Genomic DNA, 15152 nt, shown 5'->3' on the forward strand with positions numbered 1-15152 from the left:
GCTATAAAAGACACACGGTAGTTCAAGCGCGCCCACCATGCTGGTGTATGCCGGCTACAGAAAAAGAGGTGGCAGTTTGGAGGTAATGCTTCAGACAGCAATGGTCCTACTGCAGACGCGACTCCTCCATAACGCGCGCCTTAGTCAGACAAGCGCTGCAGCTGCAGGTGCGCTCTTCATTTCTTCTTTGACATTTTTCGTTTTTGGTTTCACTTGCGCTCGAGCCGGCGATATTTACCCCCCGTCAAGACCACAAAAACAAAGAAAGAGGCAAAGAGGCAAAGAGGCAGGAGAGAAGAATACAGACGGCGCGTCTTATCCGGCCTTCGCCCAAGGCCGGAGCAAAAAACACCATACAAGACAGAGCGAACGAAAGAAAAGAAAGGAGGTGCCCACCCAGTTCCTTGTCGGTGCCCTGCAAGAGTGACGCGCTACGGCTGCCGCGTGTAGGGAGGGGGGAGGGGTACGCAGGTATCGCGCGAGAAAAGAAGAGAGACAAGAGAGTCCGTCCCCTTCCCTCTCGTCTCCGTCCAACATGAGTTCCACAGCAAGACAGCGGTGCACGGAAGGTGCGCGGCGGTATTTCGACGACGCTTTGGTGAACAAAGGAAGAGAAACAAGAGACGACACACAGCCTGGTGAGGTGCGGCACGATGGTCTATGGGCGTGGAGGTACCTCTTTGCATGAATGCGTGGTCGCGATGGCCGGACAGCACATGCAGAAGTTCCAGCACGAAAGAGGAGGAACAAGGAGACCTGGACAGTTGTCACACACACGCACACACCGCTGAAGAGGAATGAAGAAGCAAGAAGCAAAACAATGGTGCCGCGAAGCAGAAAAGAGAACGGAGAGAACAACAACAACAAAAAAAAAAGCAGGCGCCGTCGCACACCGACACGACAGAGCAAAGGGCTGAGGAGAAGAAATGGCGCCCTGAGGAGGGGAGTGGCGTAAGGAATAAAGTACGCAAAAAGACAAACATAGACACCCGCAGAGAGGGAAGAGAGAGTCATACATGCGGTCTTGCACGTACGCAGAGGTATTTCCTACGTCGGGGTGTTGGAGTACGAGTAAAGGGAGGCACCGCGACACCGCCGCAAACCACTGTTCCCGGCTCCGATGTGCGTGGCAATCTACACACAGGTGAGAAAATTATCGGTCACTAAAAAGGGGGGGCAAAAACTACCCCATGCGATGGAGAGAGACGTTCGCCCATCACCGCCGATTGGTGCCCATGTCCGCACTTGCGCTCTCACTCAGCAACGCGCATCATATCACTCACACCATCAGAATGATGAGCCCCATACCCCCTCCCTGATACGGGATACCGGCCTCCTCTCCCCCTCCCCACAACTCGAAGAGCGGCAGGGCTTGCGTGCCGTGCACAACAACACTGCGGCGGAAGGAGAAGAGGAGAGGCAAGCGCTACCTTCAACAATCAGAGAGAGAGCGCGCTCGTCTCCGTGCGGTGTCGTATACGTGCAAGGAAACTCCAAGAGCACAAAACGCACGAAATGCGCAAGCGAGGGAGAGGCGGCAAGGCACGGAGGAACGTAAAGGCGGGACCTCTGTTGCATTGCACAGCGATAGAGTTGAAAAGGGAGATCAATTAGGGGGTGACAATGGGCAGTCTCCAGGCACAAAGGCTTTAAAAATCTACGGTGTTCAGTACGGTTCCAAAGGATGCTTCTGTTGGTGTAGGTGAGCCCGCAACATGCGATCGTCGCGCATGAGGCTCGTCATGTAACAAGTGTTGTTGAGAATAGCGACGTACACGCTCTCCGGCAGGAAGTGCGGCAGCTGCGCATGGCACTTTCTTCTGCACACAACAGGCTTGTGTGTCGATGGAATGTCGTTCAGTTTCCGAAGCTCTTCCTTGGCCGAACGCCGAGCCCGTGTCGACGAGAAATCGTCTATCAAGTGCGCTCGCGCAGCAGACCGCCTAAGTTGCGCAAACACAGCGGAGGTCGTCTCGAACCGGAGCAGCGACTCGGGCAGTCGGCCGATCATGAAGAAGTTGTAGACGTCCAGCTCGTAGCTGGGAGCCTCTGTAGCAGGCGTCGAGTTGGCGGCGAGGCTGAGAAGGTTGGTGCGGTGGGTAGTGGTGTCAGTGCGCATCTTCGACTCGGCACTCGCCTCAATCACTTGTCGCACGGCATTTGACAGGACGTTAAAGGGGTATTGCTGCTGGGTGAGCTCAGCCTCACGCTGTGCCACCACGGTCGCCCAGTACGCCTCTTCTACATCTCGACGCACTTTGCGGTAATTGAGCTCCACCACGGCCTGCACGCGGGCACGGTGGCGCCGGAATGCACTCTGAATGCACACCGCTTGCGTTTCTAGGAAATAAGCGGCCCAGCGCAGCTTCGTGTGTGGAATCCGAAGCTTGGGAAGAATTGTGTCAGGAGCCCGTTCGCTGCAACGCTGCCGCCGCTGGAAGATCTTGGGATGCGCGTACTTGGCCACAATCGCCATCGTCTGCACCATCTGCTTGTGAAAACGGTAGAGCTTCCAGATGGGAAGGAAAAGAAGGCGCAGGGTGTCGTACGCGGCGAACTTGACCAGCTGCGAGTCCGTGAGGCTCACAGTGTTTTCTAGCGGCGAATTGGTCGAACACCCAAGCTCCTCTTCGATAGCGGCGGTGTCGAGTTTTAGCCTCAGTGAGCGGCCCAGCTGACTCGACAGACGCCGCGGCTCCTTCGGAGGCCACGCAACGAGCGTGGAGCTTGACAAGCCGCCATCAAAGAGACCGTTGAGGTGCGACGAATCCTCACCTACTTCCATGCTGAGCTTCTTTTCTCCAAACGGCACGCAGTGCACCGCGAGGGACTTCACCTCGTCTGCGGAAGGGACCGCGGAAGATTTCACCAGTGGCAAAGAGTCCTCCCCACCCGCCTTCCTTGGATGGCGCTGTCGGCTGCGCGATATGGTTGCAAAGATGTCGTCAGAGCGGCGCAGGGTGCAAGCCCACGGGACAGAGGTGGGTGCAGTAAAAATGCACCTCGGCACGTGCCTCGGCGGGTTGAGCGAAACATGCCGCGGGCGGCTACTCGCGGTGGTGTTCGCTTGGTAACTGCGATGGCGTGGTGCTGCCGCTGAAGTCCCCGACATTGGAGGATGCGGCACCACCACCTCCTGTGGAAGCACCGTCGCTGACGCAGTACGCCGCTTCTGCATTGCTGGGTAGGGAGCAGGGTAACACGGAAGGGGTGAATCGACATGCAAATCTACATTAACGGCAAGAAGGTCCGCGCGAGCAGGTGAGGGTGAAAGTAGAGAAGAGATGAAACAAAGCGAACAACGAGCATGGACATAATGCCGGCACACAGTGATGTACGCACGTCCCTGTGCGTTGGCGTACGTGTTTTGGAAGCAGCGAAGAAGCGACTCAAGCGCTTGCGGTTACAAAACTTTCTTGCACGACGCGACCGAGAATCAAATGAAGTCTCCTCTCCCCCCTCCCTTTGAGGTGGTGAGTAGTGAAGAAAGGGGGTAAAGAAGGAGAGAGGAGAAGGATAGACGCACTAGAGACAGCAGACCTACACAGCCACGCACATATGACGACGTGTAGCTCGTAGAGATGGCATTCAGCAGTAGAGAGTCGCTTTCGAGTCGGATACATCATCGTCCGCACCAGCGCTGCGACTACCCCGCGGATATGAGGAATATATGGTTCACGTACCTGGGCGTGACTGCATGCAGCGCTGTGGCATCGCACACGCGCCGATGCGCTGCGTGGTCAAGGGACGCCGTCACTCTCTCAGCCCACAACGGGTGTTGCTTATGCTGCTGCACCGAAGAGCCCATGCGAGTCAGGCGTCGGAGCGTTACTCATGTTTTGCATTACACAACGAGAAAATCGTGAACGACAACAAAATGAAAAGTGCACACAGCGGGAGAACGGCAGCACCGACAGTGCAGGTTGAGCGTGAGTGGGTGGTGGTATCGATAGAGCCAGGTATGGCAAGGTCAGACGAGAATCACAGCAAGCGTCCCCATCCTCACATCCTGCCTCAGCCTGTCGTTCTCTCTCACCCCCAAGCCAAAACACCTCCGCCACCCCTCCAGACTTGCTTGCAGACGAACAGAGATGGTGCGGGGAGAAGGAAGGAGCGAACAACAATCACCTCCACAAGCACGAGCGATGGAGGCACAAAGCATACATGCACACAGACAGTGAACAAAGGAAACGACAACTTGTGCATTCATCCCATCACCAGGGGGGCAAACACATGCACGCATGCACATGCCTTTCCAACTCTGCTTCGTCCAAGGCCCTCCACTCTCTACCGCTTAGGAGGTAAGCACATAAGAGAGGGAAAGAGACGAGGGAAGCAGAGTGGGATCGCAGGGAAAGGAAAAGAAGTCTGTATTACTCTCTTTTCCTGCCTTCATAGCTGTTCAACCGCCTATCTGCGCTTCACCGCCGCGCTCTTCGCGCGCTTCTGCGAGCGCCACTTCTTCAGAAGAACGTCCGCGGCGTTTCCGTAGGCCCACCGGTGGCGGTCCTTCACAAATTCCAACTCGTCAGCAATCTGCTTAAACACCTTGGCGAAGTCCACCGGCTGAGCCGGGGCTTGCGGCATCTGCTGCATGATCATTGCACTAGTCCCTTCCGCCTCGACATCCTCACCGAGCAGCAGCTGCAGCAGACCCTGGTTGCCGGACATGATAAGGAAGTAGAGACTGAGGGAGGTGACGTAGTTGCAGTTCAGCACATCGATCTCGAGTCCGCGCTGCATCATCTCCCGAAAGCGGTGCGACAAGGGAAACGGAAACTTGGCGACCACAAAGCCGGAGAAGAAGTATGAGACCAGCATCATCATACCAATGTTCGGCACCATCATCATGAACTGGTTCTTCAGTAAACCCGACATGAGGTTCGGGTCGTTCATCATCTCCATCGGGTTGACCGGATCCACCTTCTTCTTCAGCATGCCATTCAGCATGTGCTCCGCCCGGTGCTTGAAGGACTCAGGCGACAGTACAGCACCGCCACTGAGTAGTAGGCGGCCGTAATTCTGAATGTTCACGTTGCAGATGCGAACCATATCTGGCTTGGAGGAGGAGTTCATGAGGATGCCGGCGTAGTGGCGCAGCACCCCCATGAACAGGACTATCACAATCAAAGGCAATAGCACCCAGTCCCGGATGCTGGGGTCTAACAGAATGTTTTGCTCAGCCGCCATTGTTCGAGCAGACCCAGGGAAGAAGAGGGGGGGCGACAAGACACGAGAGGCGATGAAAAAGAACGAGTGGTGTAGAATTCAAGAAAGCGAAAACTTCGGTGAGTACGACCGCGTCGCCGTGTGTGTGTGTGTGTGTGTGACGCGTGTGTTGCGGCGGTGTATCTTCGGTACTGGACCGTGTGGAGTGTTTATGTGCGCCAGGCTTTGAAACGACCAGAAGAGCACTGCGATAGACCCCCACGTGAGGCACACGGAGAGAAACACGCCACGAGAAGCCGCCACACCAAATGGTCTCACCACGAGAACGCGTGAAGCAGCAGTGAGGAGGTCAAAAAAAAAAAGCGAAACTGAGTTCCTCTTCAAGAGAGAAAGGGATACGACGGTCGACGGTGAATCGATTGGGAGGAAAGTGGAGGGAAGAAGGGAAACGAGAGACAGTTTCACGAAGAAGACTGGCGTAAACATACGAGAGAGAGAGTTGGAGAAATGAAGAGTGGAGCATGGGTGTAAGTTTTCGAGAAGGAAAAGAGAGAGGAGGTACAGAGAATCGGGTAGATGAAATACTGCCTCTACAAAACACAAGTGGTACATGTGAACACGTAGGAGCACTGCGTCTCTTGTTCGGCGAACACGCATTAAGGAACGGAGTCCAGCCCCACTCAGAGTTCGAGCAGTCAGCCCACACACGGCAGCCGTAATACCCCTTGCAGTACGACATTACAAGAGCACGAGAAAGGGAAGGAGGGAATACGACGAGGTGCATGTGAATGGCACATGCGGTTCGCGGTTTGGGGTTTCGAAGGGGAGAGGAGGAAGAGAGGCTAAGTGGGTCGTGGTGGAGAACTCCTCACCCTCAAGCACACATCCATATGGCGCCAAGGGAAGACGGAGAGAGACGACCAAAAAGTGGAGGACTGCTGGAGAAGGGAGACGGGAGCACACGCACAAGCACACATACACACACATATATACAAGCAGAAGCACTCAGCAAATGCCACAGATCAGCGACAAGCGGTTTCAGAGTCGGCGTGAAAAAGGAGGAGTCCGTAGGGCGCCGGATACATTGCAGATACAGCACCTCCTCCCCTATGATAGCGCTTGGCCACACTCCGCGGCTTCATTCAATAAAAACAAACAAACAAACAAAAAAAGAAGCGATGATTACCTGTCGCGCGACTCCTCACTCGCGTCTGGGAAAATCAGCTCTGTGAACGATGTGAGGCGACGCGCGTAGTAGTCGGGTGGGATAGTGGACAGCATATCTTGTTCCCAGAGAAATGACTTGAAGAAGTTGGCGCCCTTTTTCTTCATCGTGTACGTAGTGAGCACATCGATTATGCCAACATAGTAGATTTCCTGATCGCAAAAGCTGCGCACGCCATTTGCAAACCCTGGCGGTGTCATGGAATGACTCGTCTTCTTGTCGGACAGGTGACTGTCCTTTGCAAGGGAGGCAGGCCGCACCTCGGCCCAAGATGATGCAGATGCGGCGTCGTGCTGAGCTGAATTGCTCATCCTATCACTGATACAATGCCTCCCTGACTGCGGTGCTTTGTTCTCGTGATAGGTGACGCCGATGAGCAGCGAGTAGTCCATCATCCCCGCACTATTAAGAAAGTCATAGTCGCGGAGCAGCTGCTCCAGAAGTCGCTTGCGTGTGTTCTGTGGTAACAGGAAGAGCCGTGTCAGGTCCTTGTCGTGCAGTGTGGGCGGACTTTGCGCGCCCTTGGCCCCCTTCACAACGACTCCATCCTCCCTGTCGTAGAGCTTCTCAGACGCATCGGTCACGGGTTTGACAATCCCGTTGCGTTTCTTTTGGGCCTCAATGAGGTGCAGATTGAGTTCGCTGCCGCGGCGAAGGAAGTCCGGGTTGCGGAAGGACTTGCCGGGTTTCGGGATGCGACCCTTGATGTCCCACTTTTCATGCAACTCGGAGGCGGCCGCGAAGATGTCGTTGAAGCACAAAATATATCCCTTTTCTTTCCGCACTGACACTTTCAGAAGCATGTAAAAACGCATGAGGAGGCTCCCTGGATGAGCAGCAATGTGTTGCATGTAAGCATGCAAGATATCGAGCAAAACGCGAACCTCCTCCACTGAAATCGTCTTACACATGAACGCCATGGTCTTTGATTTGAGGAAAAACGCTTGAGAGCGTCCCTCGCCTAGCTCCATCCTCAGGCAGTCCTCAGGCAACGACCACTCGTCGGCGAAATGTGAATCTGCCACCCCCTCCAACTGGCGAAGAAAGGAGAACACGTTTGGAGCGTACTCAGTGACATGTACCTTCACCCGCTTTCCCTTGCTGTCCGTCGATGGCACGGTGAGTCGCTGGACAGCGCAGCAGTCCACTGGCTTGATTGCCTTGGAGTGCTCAGCTAGGCTGGCACGAGTACAAGACGCCGCCTGCGAGGATGGTGCGGCTGCGTCCGCTTTCTTCAGCTGCGCTTCTACTGTTACCCTCAGCGCCGCCACCACCTGCGGCGCCGTGAGCCCACGGCCGCTCGTCGCAGTACCGCCGACTTGACCCATGATGATCTGCCAGGGTAACGACTCGTGTAGGTCTGCGCGCGTTTCGAGGAGTAAAGGGGGAGAGAAAAACGATACTGTAGGGGCGCTTGACTCCAAGAAGCTCTCGAGCCCTGTCGTGAATATGTGTGGGTGCGACTACGGGCTTCAAGCGACGCACTCGTGGGGTGAGAAAGAAAGCGACTAAGGGTCATCAGGAAGGTATAACCAGGCGCGTCAGGAGAGAAAAAAAAATCTGAAACGATAAAGCTCCTTCCAACTACAAAGAGTACAGTGCATTGGCCTTCCTCACTGGCCAAGCATTGCGTGCGCACCAACAGCTGCAACAAAGTGCTCTCCTGGTGGATAGCTCATCATATCTAAGAGGGGTGAAATAGGAAGTCGGTGCGTCTCTATCTCGATCCTCCTTTAGGTTCCTTTTCCTTCTTGTATTGCTTAGCCGCAGCAGTGGTGGTGCATGACCTTACAGAGATACACATCTACAAAAATATGCGTGAAGTCCTGCATACGAGATGGCGCACCCGTCGGGCATCAGTCTCTCCTGTACTTGCGCATCAGCTTCTCCTTCAAGGAAAGTTCATGGCCCTGCGAAGTTGGGGGCGGCTGCTGCGGATGCAGCTGAGGTGTCCTGGCAGGTGCGCTTGCCTGCTGGGTGTTCGTCTCCTCGCGGTGACGTTTGTGCGACAGGAGCTGCTGAAGGATGTACGACTCCGCCGCCTGCTTCGACACCGGAGCTTGTTGGCCTGCGTACGTGGAAACAGATGGCTGCGGGGCGGATGACGGTGACGGACCAGCAGTTCTGTCCATCGGCAGGTATGTCTCCGCTGCAGCCGAGGAGTCCACCTGAGCACCGTTGCCAAAGATTTTTGCTTTCATGGCGCGACGCCGCTGCTCGCGCCAGTCCTCCGGGTTGGCACAGAGCCTCAAAAGCTCCGGATTGACATTCGACAGTTCCCCATCGTTGTCTGCCATGGATGAGATGAACACACGAAGTGGAGAGGGACAGGGCAAAAGGGAAAAAAACGGCAGAGAGAAGGCGCGAAGGCCCGCCGACTTCAGAGTTTGGTGGTGCACCGCCCAAACCGAGTTAATTTTTCACATGAAAAAGAGTTCGTGTGAACGCTGCAAGAGAATGTTAATCACCAGCTTGACCTGCTGCCGTGTCAAAATGAATGCTGAGAGAGAAATCGGCGTGGGGAATCAGCTGAGCGTTGGAGCAGTGCCGTGTCGCTCAAGGCGTGTCAAGAGGTACGCATACACCGTCTAGCTGGTGCACGATGGGTCGTAGTGGAGGGCGGGGGAGGAGTGTGGAGAGCCAGAGGCAGACTATTTGCCACCGCACACATGAAATACAAAAGTGAAAGGGCCTCGTGACTCAGTAGGCGATAAAGAGACAGGATAAAAGTAAAAGATCAAGATGGGTGACATGCGCGACGCCGTCTCACACCCATCCCCAGCATGGGTGTGCGCGCGTAGGAAAGTCTTCGCTTTTGATCGAGCGTTGCCCCTTCGTGACAAAGTGGGCACAGTCCGCACGCTCGGCAAAAGTGCCGCTGGCATGTCAGATGCACTCTGTGATTCATTGAATGATGCTGCACTAGCTGGAAACTAGATTCGCAAAGCATGACGCGACAGGTCACGAGAGCGGGTTGTCTTCGTCTATTTATTACTTTATTTCCCTGTAGATATCTTTTGAGGGTGTCCTGCAAGCGCAGCGGTACTCTCTGACTTGCACCGCACCTCACCTCACCCGTCTCCGGCAAGAGCTTAGAGGTAATTCAACCGTATCGACGTTCACAGCACTGTACTGTCGTCAGCAGAGGTGGCACTGCTCATTGTAACTATGACTAAATTGTGTATCTCAGTATGCTCATGAGTGATAAGGTCACGGAAAGCATGGATAGGTTCGAATCATGGCGCAGCTGCCACACAACAGAGTGCACTGTCTAGAAAAAATATGTGCGATAGCACTGCACAGATGCACAGCAAATCTTGATGCCTCGGAATAACTTTGCCACGCATGGAAAAGGACACGGCCAAGGACCTAAAGACACCTTTCACAGCCTGACAGCGAACAAAATGGCTCTTCGCTCGTTTTGCCAGGCACCACAAACACCCAAAAAAGAAAACAGATGTGTGCGTGCACACGCACAGCTTCCCTCTAAAGCGAGTCACGATCCAGTGGAGAAGGAGAGGAGGTACAACTTGACACACACAGCTCCTCCCTACTCCCTCTCCAGTGCATAGCAAGGAGTTCATTGTAACTATGACTAAATTGTGTATCTCAGTATGCTCATGAGTGATAAGGTCACGGAAAGCATGGATAGGTTCGAATCATAACTCTAGTACGGTACCCCAAGGTCTCTGAAGGGACAGAGGCTGGGGACGCGTGCGTCTCCGCGAGAGCCGCGCTTTGCGGAAGGCTGAGCCTGAGGTGCTGCGATCCTCGTTGAGCGCGCGTGTACTCTTCGCAGAACTGCCGTCATTGCACGATTGCGTCACCACTACTTCGACTTCACAAAGCTCGCCCACAGGCCCACGCACAGGCACACAACGCCTAACACAACGGCAGATCAGTGGAGGTAGACCAGAAAAAAGTCCCTGAGGTGCTTCAGTGAAGGGAATCAGCTCAAACAGAACGCATAAATGAAATGATCATCCTCTCTGCCTCTGCCCGCCGCACGCAACATCCGTATGCACACACATTCGCTTGTGTGGGTGTTTGTGCATACGGGGGTCAAAACTCGCCGCTCTCTCTTCCAGTTGGAAAGGAAAAAAACTCCCCTCTTCCTCCGTGACACCGAAACTCAGCAATGAATGCAAGCGAGAACAAAATATAGGGCTTCCTCCACGCAACAGAGCACCCCACTGCCACGCTTCATTCACATCACACGCTCTCGGGCTTATTTTCTGCAAAGCGATCCACTAATAGAGGGCAGCCTTCGCGGTAAGCATCACCCTTCAACCATCAACAGAAAGTCCCTTATGGACTTCCGGCAACATACGCGTCTCGGTGCAACAAGTTTGGACAAGAAAAAGCGTGAATAAGTCCACCACAAGCGGGTGTCTCACTTCCACAATCACTTGTGCTGCTTGTACATGTCTGTGCTTCTCTAGATGTGTGTCACTCTATACAAGGAAAGTATCGAGCCCAGAGAGCATTAAAAAAAGGATGAAGAGTGCAGGGAGAGAAGTACAGGACGTCACTGGTTCGAAGAATATGACGTGCCTTAGAGGGTTCTCTAGTGCGCGGGAAGGGGGTAAGATCCCACGTTCATACTGGCGACGAGCAGAGATCAAATGAACACAGTGTCTGTGGCGACGGCGCGCGAAGTGATGCCAAGACGTAAAATGAGAAACACTCCGATGGCATCCACTTGCCTTTCGGACTAGCGATGACATGCCCCCTCCCTTCGTTAGGCACATCACCTCGCGCGGACGTCACGGCAGCCCGTGACAGCGCTCGAGGTTGGATCCTGGGTACCGATGCACAGGTGCGGTACGGGGGATGCCGTTCTTTTTTTCGCTTCGTGAAACACCTCTTGGGTACACGCATGGGCGTACTTCTGTGAAATCTCGCTTTCTCTCTATGAGTCGTTTGTGCTGCATCAGCGCCTAATACGCACAAGAGCACAATCCTCGCCGACAGACGTGATGTGCCACGCTCCTCCGCTGGATGTTCTCGCTCCAATCAGCTTTTTCTCATGGTTGCGGAGACGCCACGCTCAGTAGCGCGTACGGGTCATACCAGAGAGGCACCGAGACAGCTGCACCCGGCGCACGAGGCTGCGCGCTCAGAATCTTCTCTAGCCGCTCACGCCATACCACCTGCATCTTCTCAGCATAGTCGCGCTTGGAGTTGAGGAAGCGCACGGTGTCTTCCTCTAACTTTGTGCACAGCGGCGGCACACGCAGCTCCACTGGTAGGCGAACAGCGGAGAACACATTGACTCGGGGCACCACCCACCTTTGCATGTCGACGTTGTCACTCAGCATAGCGTGCAGGTAGCCGGACTCGCCCTCGGGCCGCCTCCGCTTTAGCGGATTCTCCATGTCCGCGTCATCAGGGCGCGGGGCCTTGAAAATGTACCGTTGCTCCATCACCAGCAGCAGCGCGCCCCACGCCGGCCTCTTTGCCTCCGGGATGAGGGGCAGGGTGCGGAGCCACATCAGGTCGCGTGTGCGCCGTTGGTTCATATCGGTCTGCCACGCCTGCTGAGAAGTACTGCCCCATGCCACGACACGCCACCGCGCGAGTTGCTCGATAAGCTGCATGAGTGGCTCTGCCTCTTCACTCTGGATGAAGTGGGAGGCGAACCGGCGGAACGACAGAAGACCGCCTAGGCGCTCAAAGACTGTCTGGACGCTGCTGCTGGAGGCCGCCAGCACGTCCATCAAGATGCACATCTCCTCCGTGTGTTCTGTCATCTCGCACAGTCGCAGAAGGCCGGGAAGGGCCTCCAGTCGATCATCCGGAAAAGCCCGGGACGCATCCCCGCCCTTCACATGCGCCAGTACCGACAACCAAAACAGACGCTTCATCTCCGGCGGCATCTGTTTCACGCCTGTGGAAGCGAGTCGAGGAGCGGTGGCAGTCGTCACGCTGCCGGGCCCAACACCACCGCTAACGTGCTTCATGGCCACTTTCACTGGCGGGCGAGGTCCACCGACGCCAGGAACGACCGGCAACTTCACTGCACCTGTGCCGGGTAACCGCCCCGCGAATGGCGCTCGGGTCTCTGTAGCCTGCACTGGAGCCGCACCAGCAGCCAACGGAGGACGAGGCGTCACCCCAGCGGGGACGGCCGCCGACGCGGCGGATGTCGTCCCCACCTGCACAGCCTCGATCTTGTACCCTGCGCCGCTCCGTAGGTACGTTTCGACCTTTACACGGCGGTCCAATGCTGAGGGAAAACGGACATTCGCGGCCGACTGCTCGCCACCGTAACGTGTGCCGCCCTTAACCCAGTCCATGTACTTGATGTGATACGTCTGGGACGACAGCATCGCCTCTGGCACTCGACTTTGAACGATGAGCATCGGCGCAAGCTGGCCGACAAAAGCATCCCAGAGAGGTTTGAGGGGGCCGGGCTGGAGGTTGTCGTACAGCAGCTTCACATTGTCGCAGCAGCAGGCAAAGCAAATCGCCAGTTCCCCCGAGTTCTTCCATGTTAAACGTTGCATCGCACGACCGCTGCGCTGCGCCTGTTGATACTGCCGTTGGTACTCCTGCCGTACCTCCGTCACAAACATCTCCACCGCGGCACGGAAGTAATCCAGCGTGCGGTGGCGCCCATCCGGATAGCGCTTCTTATCGGTACTCAAGAAAAACAGCACCTTAGCCATGTCCTGCATGTCCTTGAGGGGCGGTGGTGGGATGTACTCCTTGTCTGGCCTCTCAAAGCGCAATTCGGGATTCAGCTGCACATGCCGCTGCTGCTGCTGCTGCTGCTGCTGTGGCTGTTGCGTGGCCGCGGCTCTCCCTACTGAAACGGCGTTTTGACCCTGCGGTGGGGACGAAGGGCGCTCGCTATCAGATGATTCGAACCCAGAGGAACTGCTGCTGTGGCTACTGCTGCTGCTACTGCTGCTGCTGCTGCTGTTGGAGAGAGTGCTGCTGACCTCGTCAGAGCTGGTACTGCTGGCATTTGACGACCCGCTAGAAGCTGTTGACGACTGCTGGCGGGGAGCGCCAGCAGCCGTGCTCTCGGCGCGGTCTGAGGACATGGCAAAACGACGCTGTGTAAGTACGAAACGAAGAGGCCAACGTGTGTGGGCGTGCGTGTGGAGGGAACTACACGACTCCACAGGGGTAAAAGTAGATGTGCGCCGCACACCTTGGAAAGAGAATAGCAGCAAGAGATACGCTAAGAAAGCGAAAAAAGTCGGTGGCAACGGCGATTCCGCGTGCACAGCGGCTGCACATCGCCCAGAAGCTCTTCTATGCTCAGCGAGTGAGAAAGCGTGCAGACACGCACAAACTCCAGCGCAGCTGATGCGAAGTGGATCGGGCAGAGGCAAAATAAGCAAGAAGGAGCAGAGGCGAAGTCCACCGATACGAAACAGCGACGAACTGCCAAAGAAGTTGAGGAAAGTGGAGAGAAGAGAGAGTGGTGCGCTGCATCGTACGTACGCGCATACTGGCGCAAAGAGGAACATGGGAAACAGGAAACAAGTCCCACTAACTATACCATTCTTTTTCTTTGGGAGTAGAGTCAGCCGACATCACGTTCTTGCAGCTCCATCAAGGCGCCACCTCTTTCACTGTAACGAGACACAGGGACACTGCCCTTGTCTGGCACTGGGGCCAACATGCACTCCCTAATCCCACCATGCTTTCTCTTGCCGATTCCGTTTCGTAGGCGCTTTGAATTCTTAGGGGATTACTATAACAGCAGGCAGGCAAGAGAGAACGATGCGTGGCGAAAGAGATGGAGGAGGACGTCGGTGTAAGCAGTCTCTCTTCGCACGCCTCCTATGATGATGCTCCCCATCACTTTCCTTCTTCACCTCAATAGCGCTAGTGGCACATAGGGGGAGTGAGGGGGGGTGGATAAAATGCACTGAAGGCGCGATGTGGAAAAGAAAATACTGGAAAGGAAAAGTTAATCGCCACCACAACGGCGCATCGTAGCAGAAGGGAGGGGGGCGTAGAAAACCTCAAACAAAAAAAAATAGCAAACCGAGGATCCAGCAGGACCTTCTTCGTCAAGTATGAGCAGCACGGGGGGTTGACGTGCAGCCCCAGCAGCGGTACTACAGAGTGTCGTTGACGAGTTGAAAAAAAAAGGATCGCTACCCCTGGGCAAACACTCGCAGAGCTCTGCCATAATCTCCCCTCCCCTCCCGCTCCACATCACGGAGGTGATAACGAGGACGGTGTGGTGGTGGAGGCAGGGAAGACGCCAGCGGCCAGCGTCGCGATACAGTGCTGCAGCCGCGCCTCTCTTGCCGCGAGTGCCTCCTCCAACATAGGATACTCGTCTTCAGCCTCAGCAAGGCGCCGACAGAGCACCGGGCAGATAGTCATTGCTCCAAGAGCCTCGTCAGCGGCCACTGGCCAAACAGACCGCATGCGTGCGCCGTGCATTCCTGGTGCACTCTCCTTCACACCACCATCACGAAGCGCGTAGGCATCCAACACCGAAGCGCACAGGCGCTCCGTTCGGTGCGTAAACTCGCCTTGAAGCGGCACCGTTGTTGAGGAGCGCAGGAGCGCAGCGTGGTAGAGCATCGCAATCTTCGGTGGCGGTAACCGAGAAATAAGGTAAGCCGTGTCTGGGTGGTCCATTAGGTGCAGCGCGAACTCGCTCATCAGCGGGCGCAGCGCGTCGTTCGCTAACAGCCCCTCAAAGTCCATTTTCTCAGCAGCAGCAGCAGCAGCAGCAGCGGGAGCAACGTATAAGGGAGGAAGTAAGCGAGGAATATCGGGT

The 15152-nt window shown here is 55.6% G+C and overlaps 5 protein-coding genes across 5 annotated transcripts; all 5 read right to left on the minus strand.

The window, feature by feature from the left end:
* Positions 1-1666: 1666 nt before the first annotated feature.
* On the minus strand, positions 1667-3178 carry LPMP_350350 (hypothetical protein; the record flags this gene model as incomplete). The annotated part of the gene is made up of 1 exon (XM_010704672.1): positions 1667-3178. The coding sequence occupies one exon, from the start codon at positions 3176-3178 to the stop codon at positions 1667-1669; it is 1512 nt and encodes a 503-aa protein (XP_010702974.1).
* Positions 3179-4410: 1232 nt separating this feature from the next.
* Positions 4411-5190, minus strand: LPMP_350360 (hypothetical protein; the record flags this gene model as incomplete). The annotated part of the gene is made up of 1 exon (XM_010704673.1): positions 4411-5190. The coding sequence occupies one exon, from the start codon at positions 5188-5190 to the stop codon at positions 4411-4413; it is 780 nt and encodes a 259-aa protein (XP_010702975.1).
* Positions 5191-6351: 1161 nt separating this feature from the next.
* On the minus strand, positions 6352-7722 carry LPMP_350370 (phosphatidylinositol-4-phosphate 5-kinase-like protein; the record flags this gene model as incomplete). Its single annotated transcript, XM_010704674.1, has 1 exon — positions 6352-7722. The coding sequence occupies one exon, from the start codon at positions 7720-7722 to the stop codon at positions 6352-6354; it is 1371 nt and encodes a 456-aa protein (XP_010702976.1).
* A 528-nt stretch (positions 7723-8250) lies between these two features.
* Positions 8251-8691, minus strand: LPMP_350380 (hypothetical protein; the record flags this gene model as incomplete). Its single annotated transcript, XM_010704675.1, has 1 exon — positions 8251-8691. One exon carries the CDS (start codon positions 8689-8691, stop codon positions 8251-8253), a length of 441 nt encoding a protein of 146 aa, XP_010702977.1.
* A 2730-nt stretch (positions 8692-11421) lies between these two features.
* On the minus strand, positions 11422-13446 carry LPMP_350390 (hypothetical protein; the record flags this gene model as incomplete). The annotated part of the gene is made up of 1 exon (XM_010704676.1): positions 11422-13446. The coding sequence occupies one exon, from the start codon at positions 13444-13446 to the stop codon at positions 11422-11424; it is 2025 nt and encodes a 674-aa protein (XP_010702978.1).
* Between the last annotated feature and the right edge of the window lie 1706 nt (positions 13447-15152).

The sequence above is a fragment of the Leishmania panamensis genome, assembly GCF_000755165.1.
Source record: "Leishmania panamensis strain MHOM/PA/94/PSC-1 chromosome 35 sequence".
Lineage (NCBI taxonomy): Eukaryota > Euglenozoa > Kinetoplastea > Trypanosomatida > Trypanosomatidae > Leishmania > Leishmania panamensis.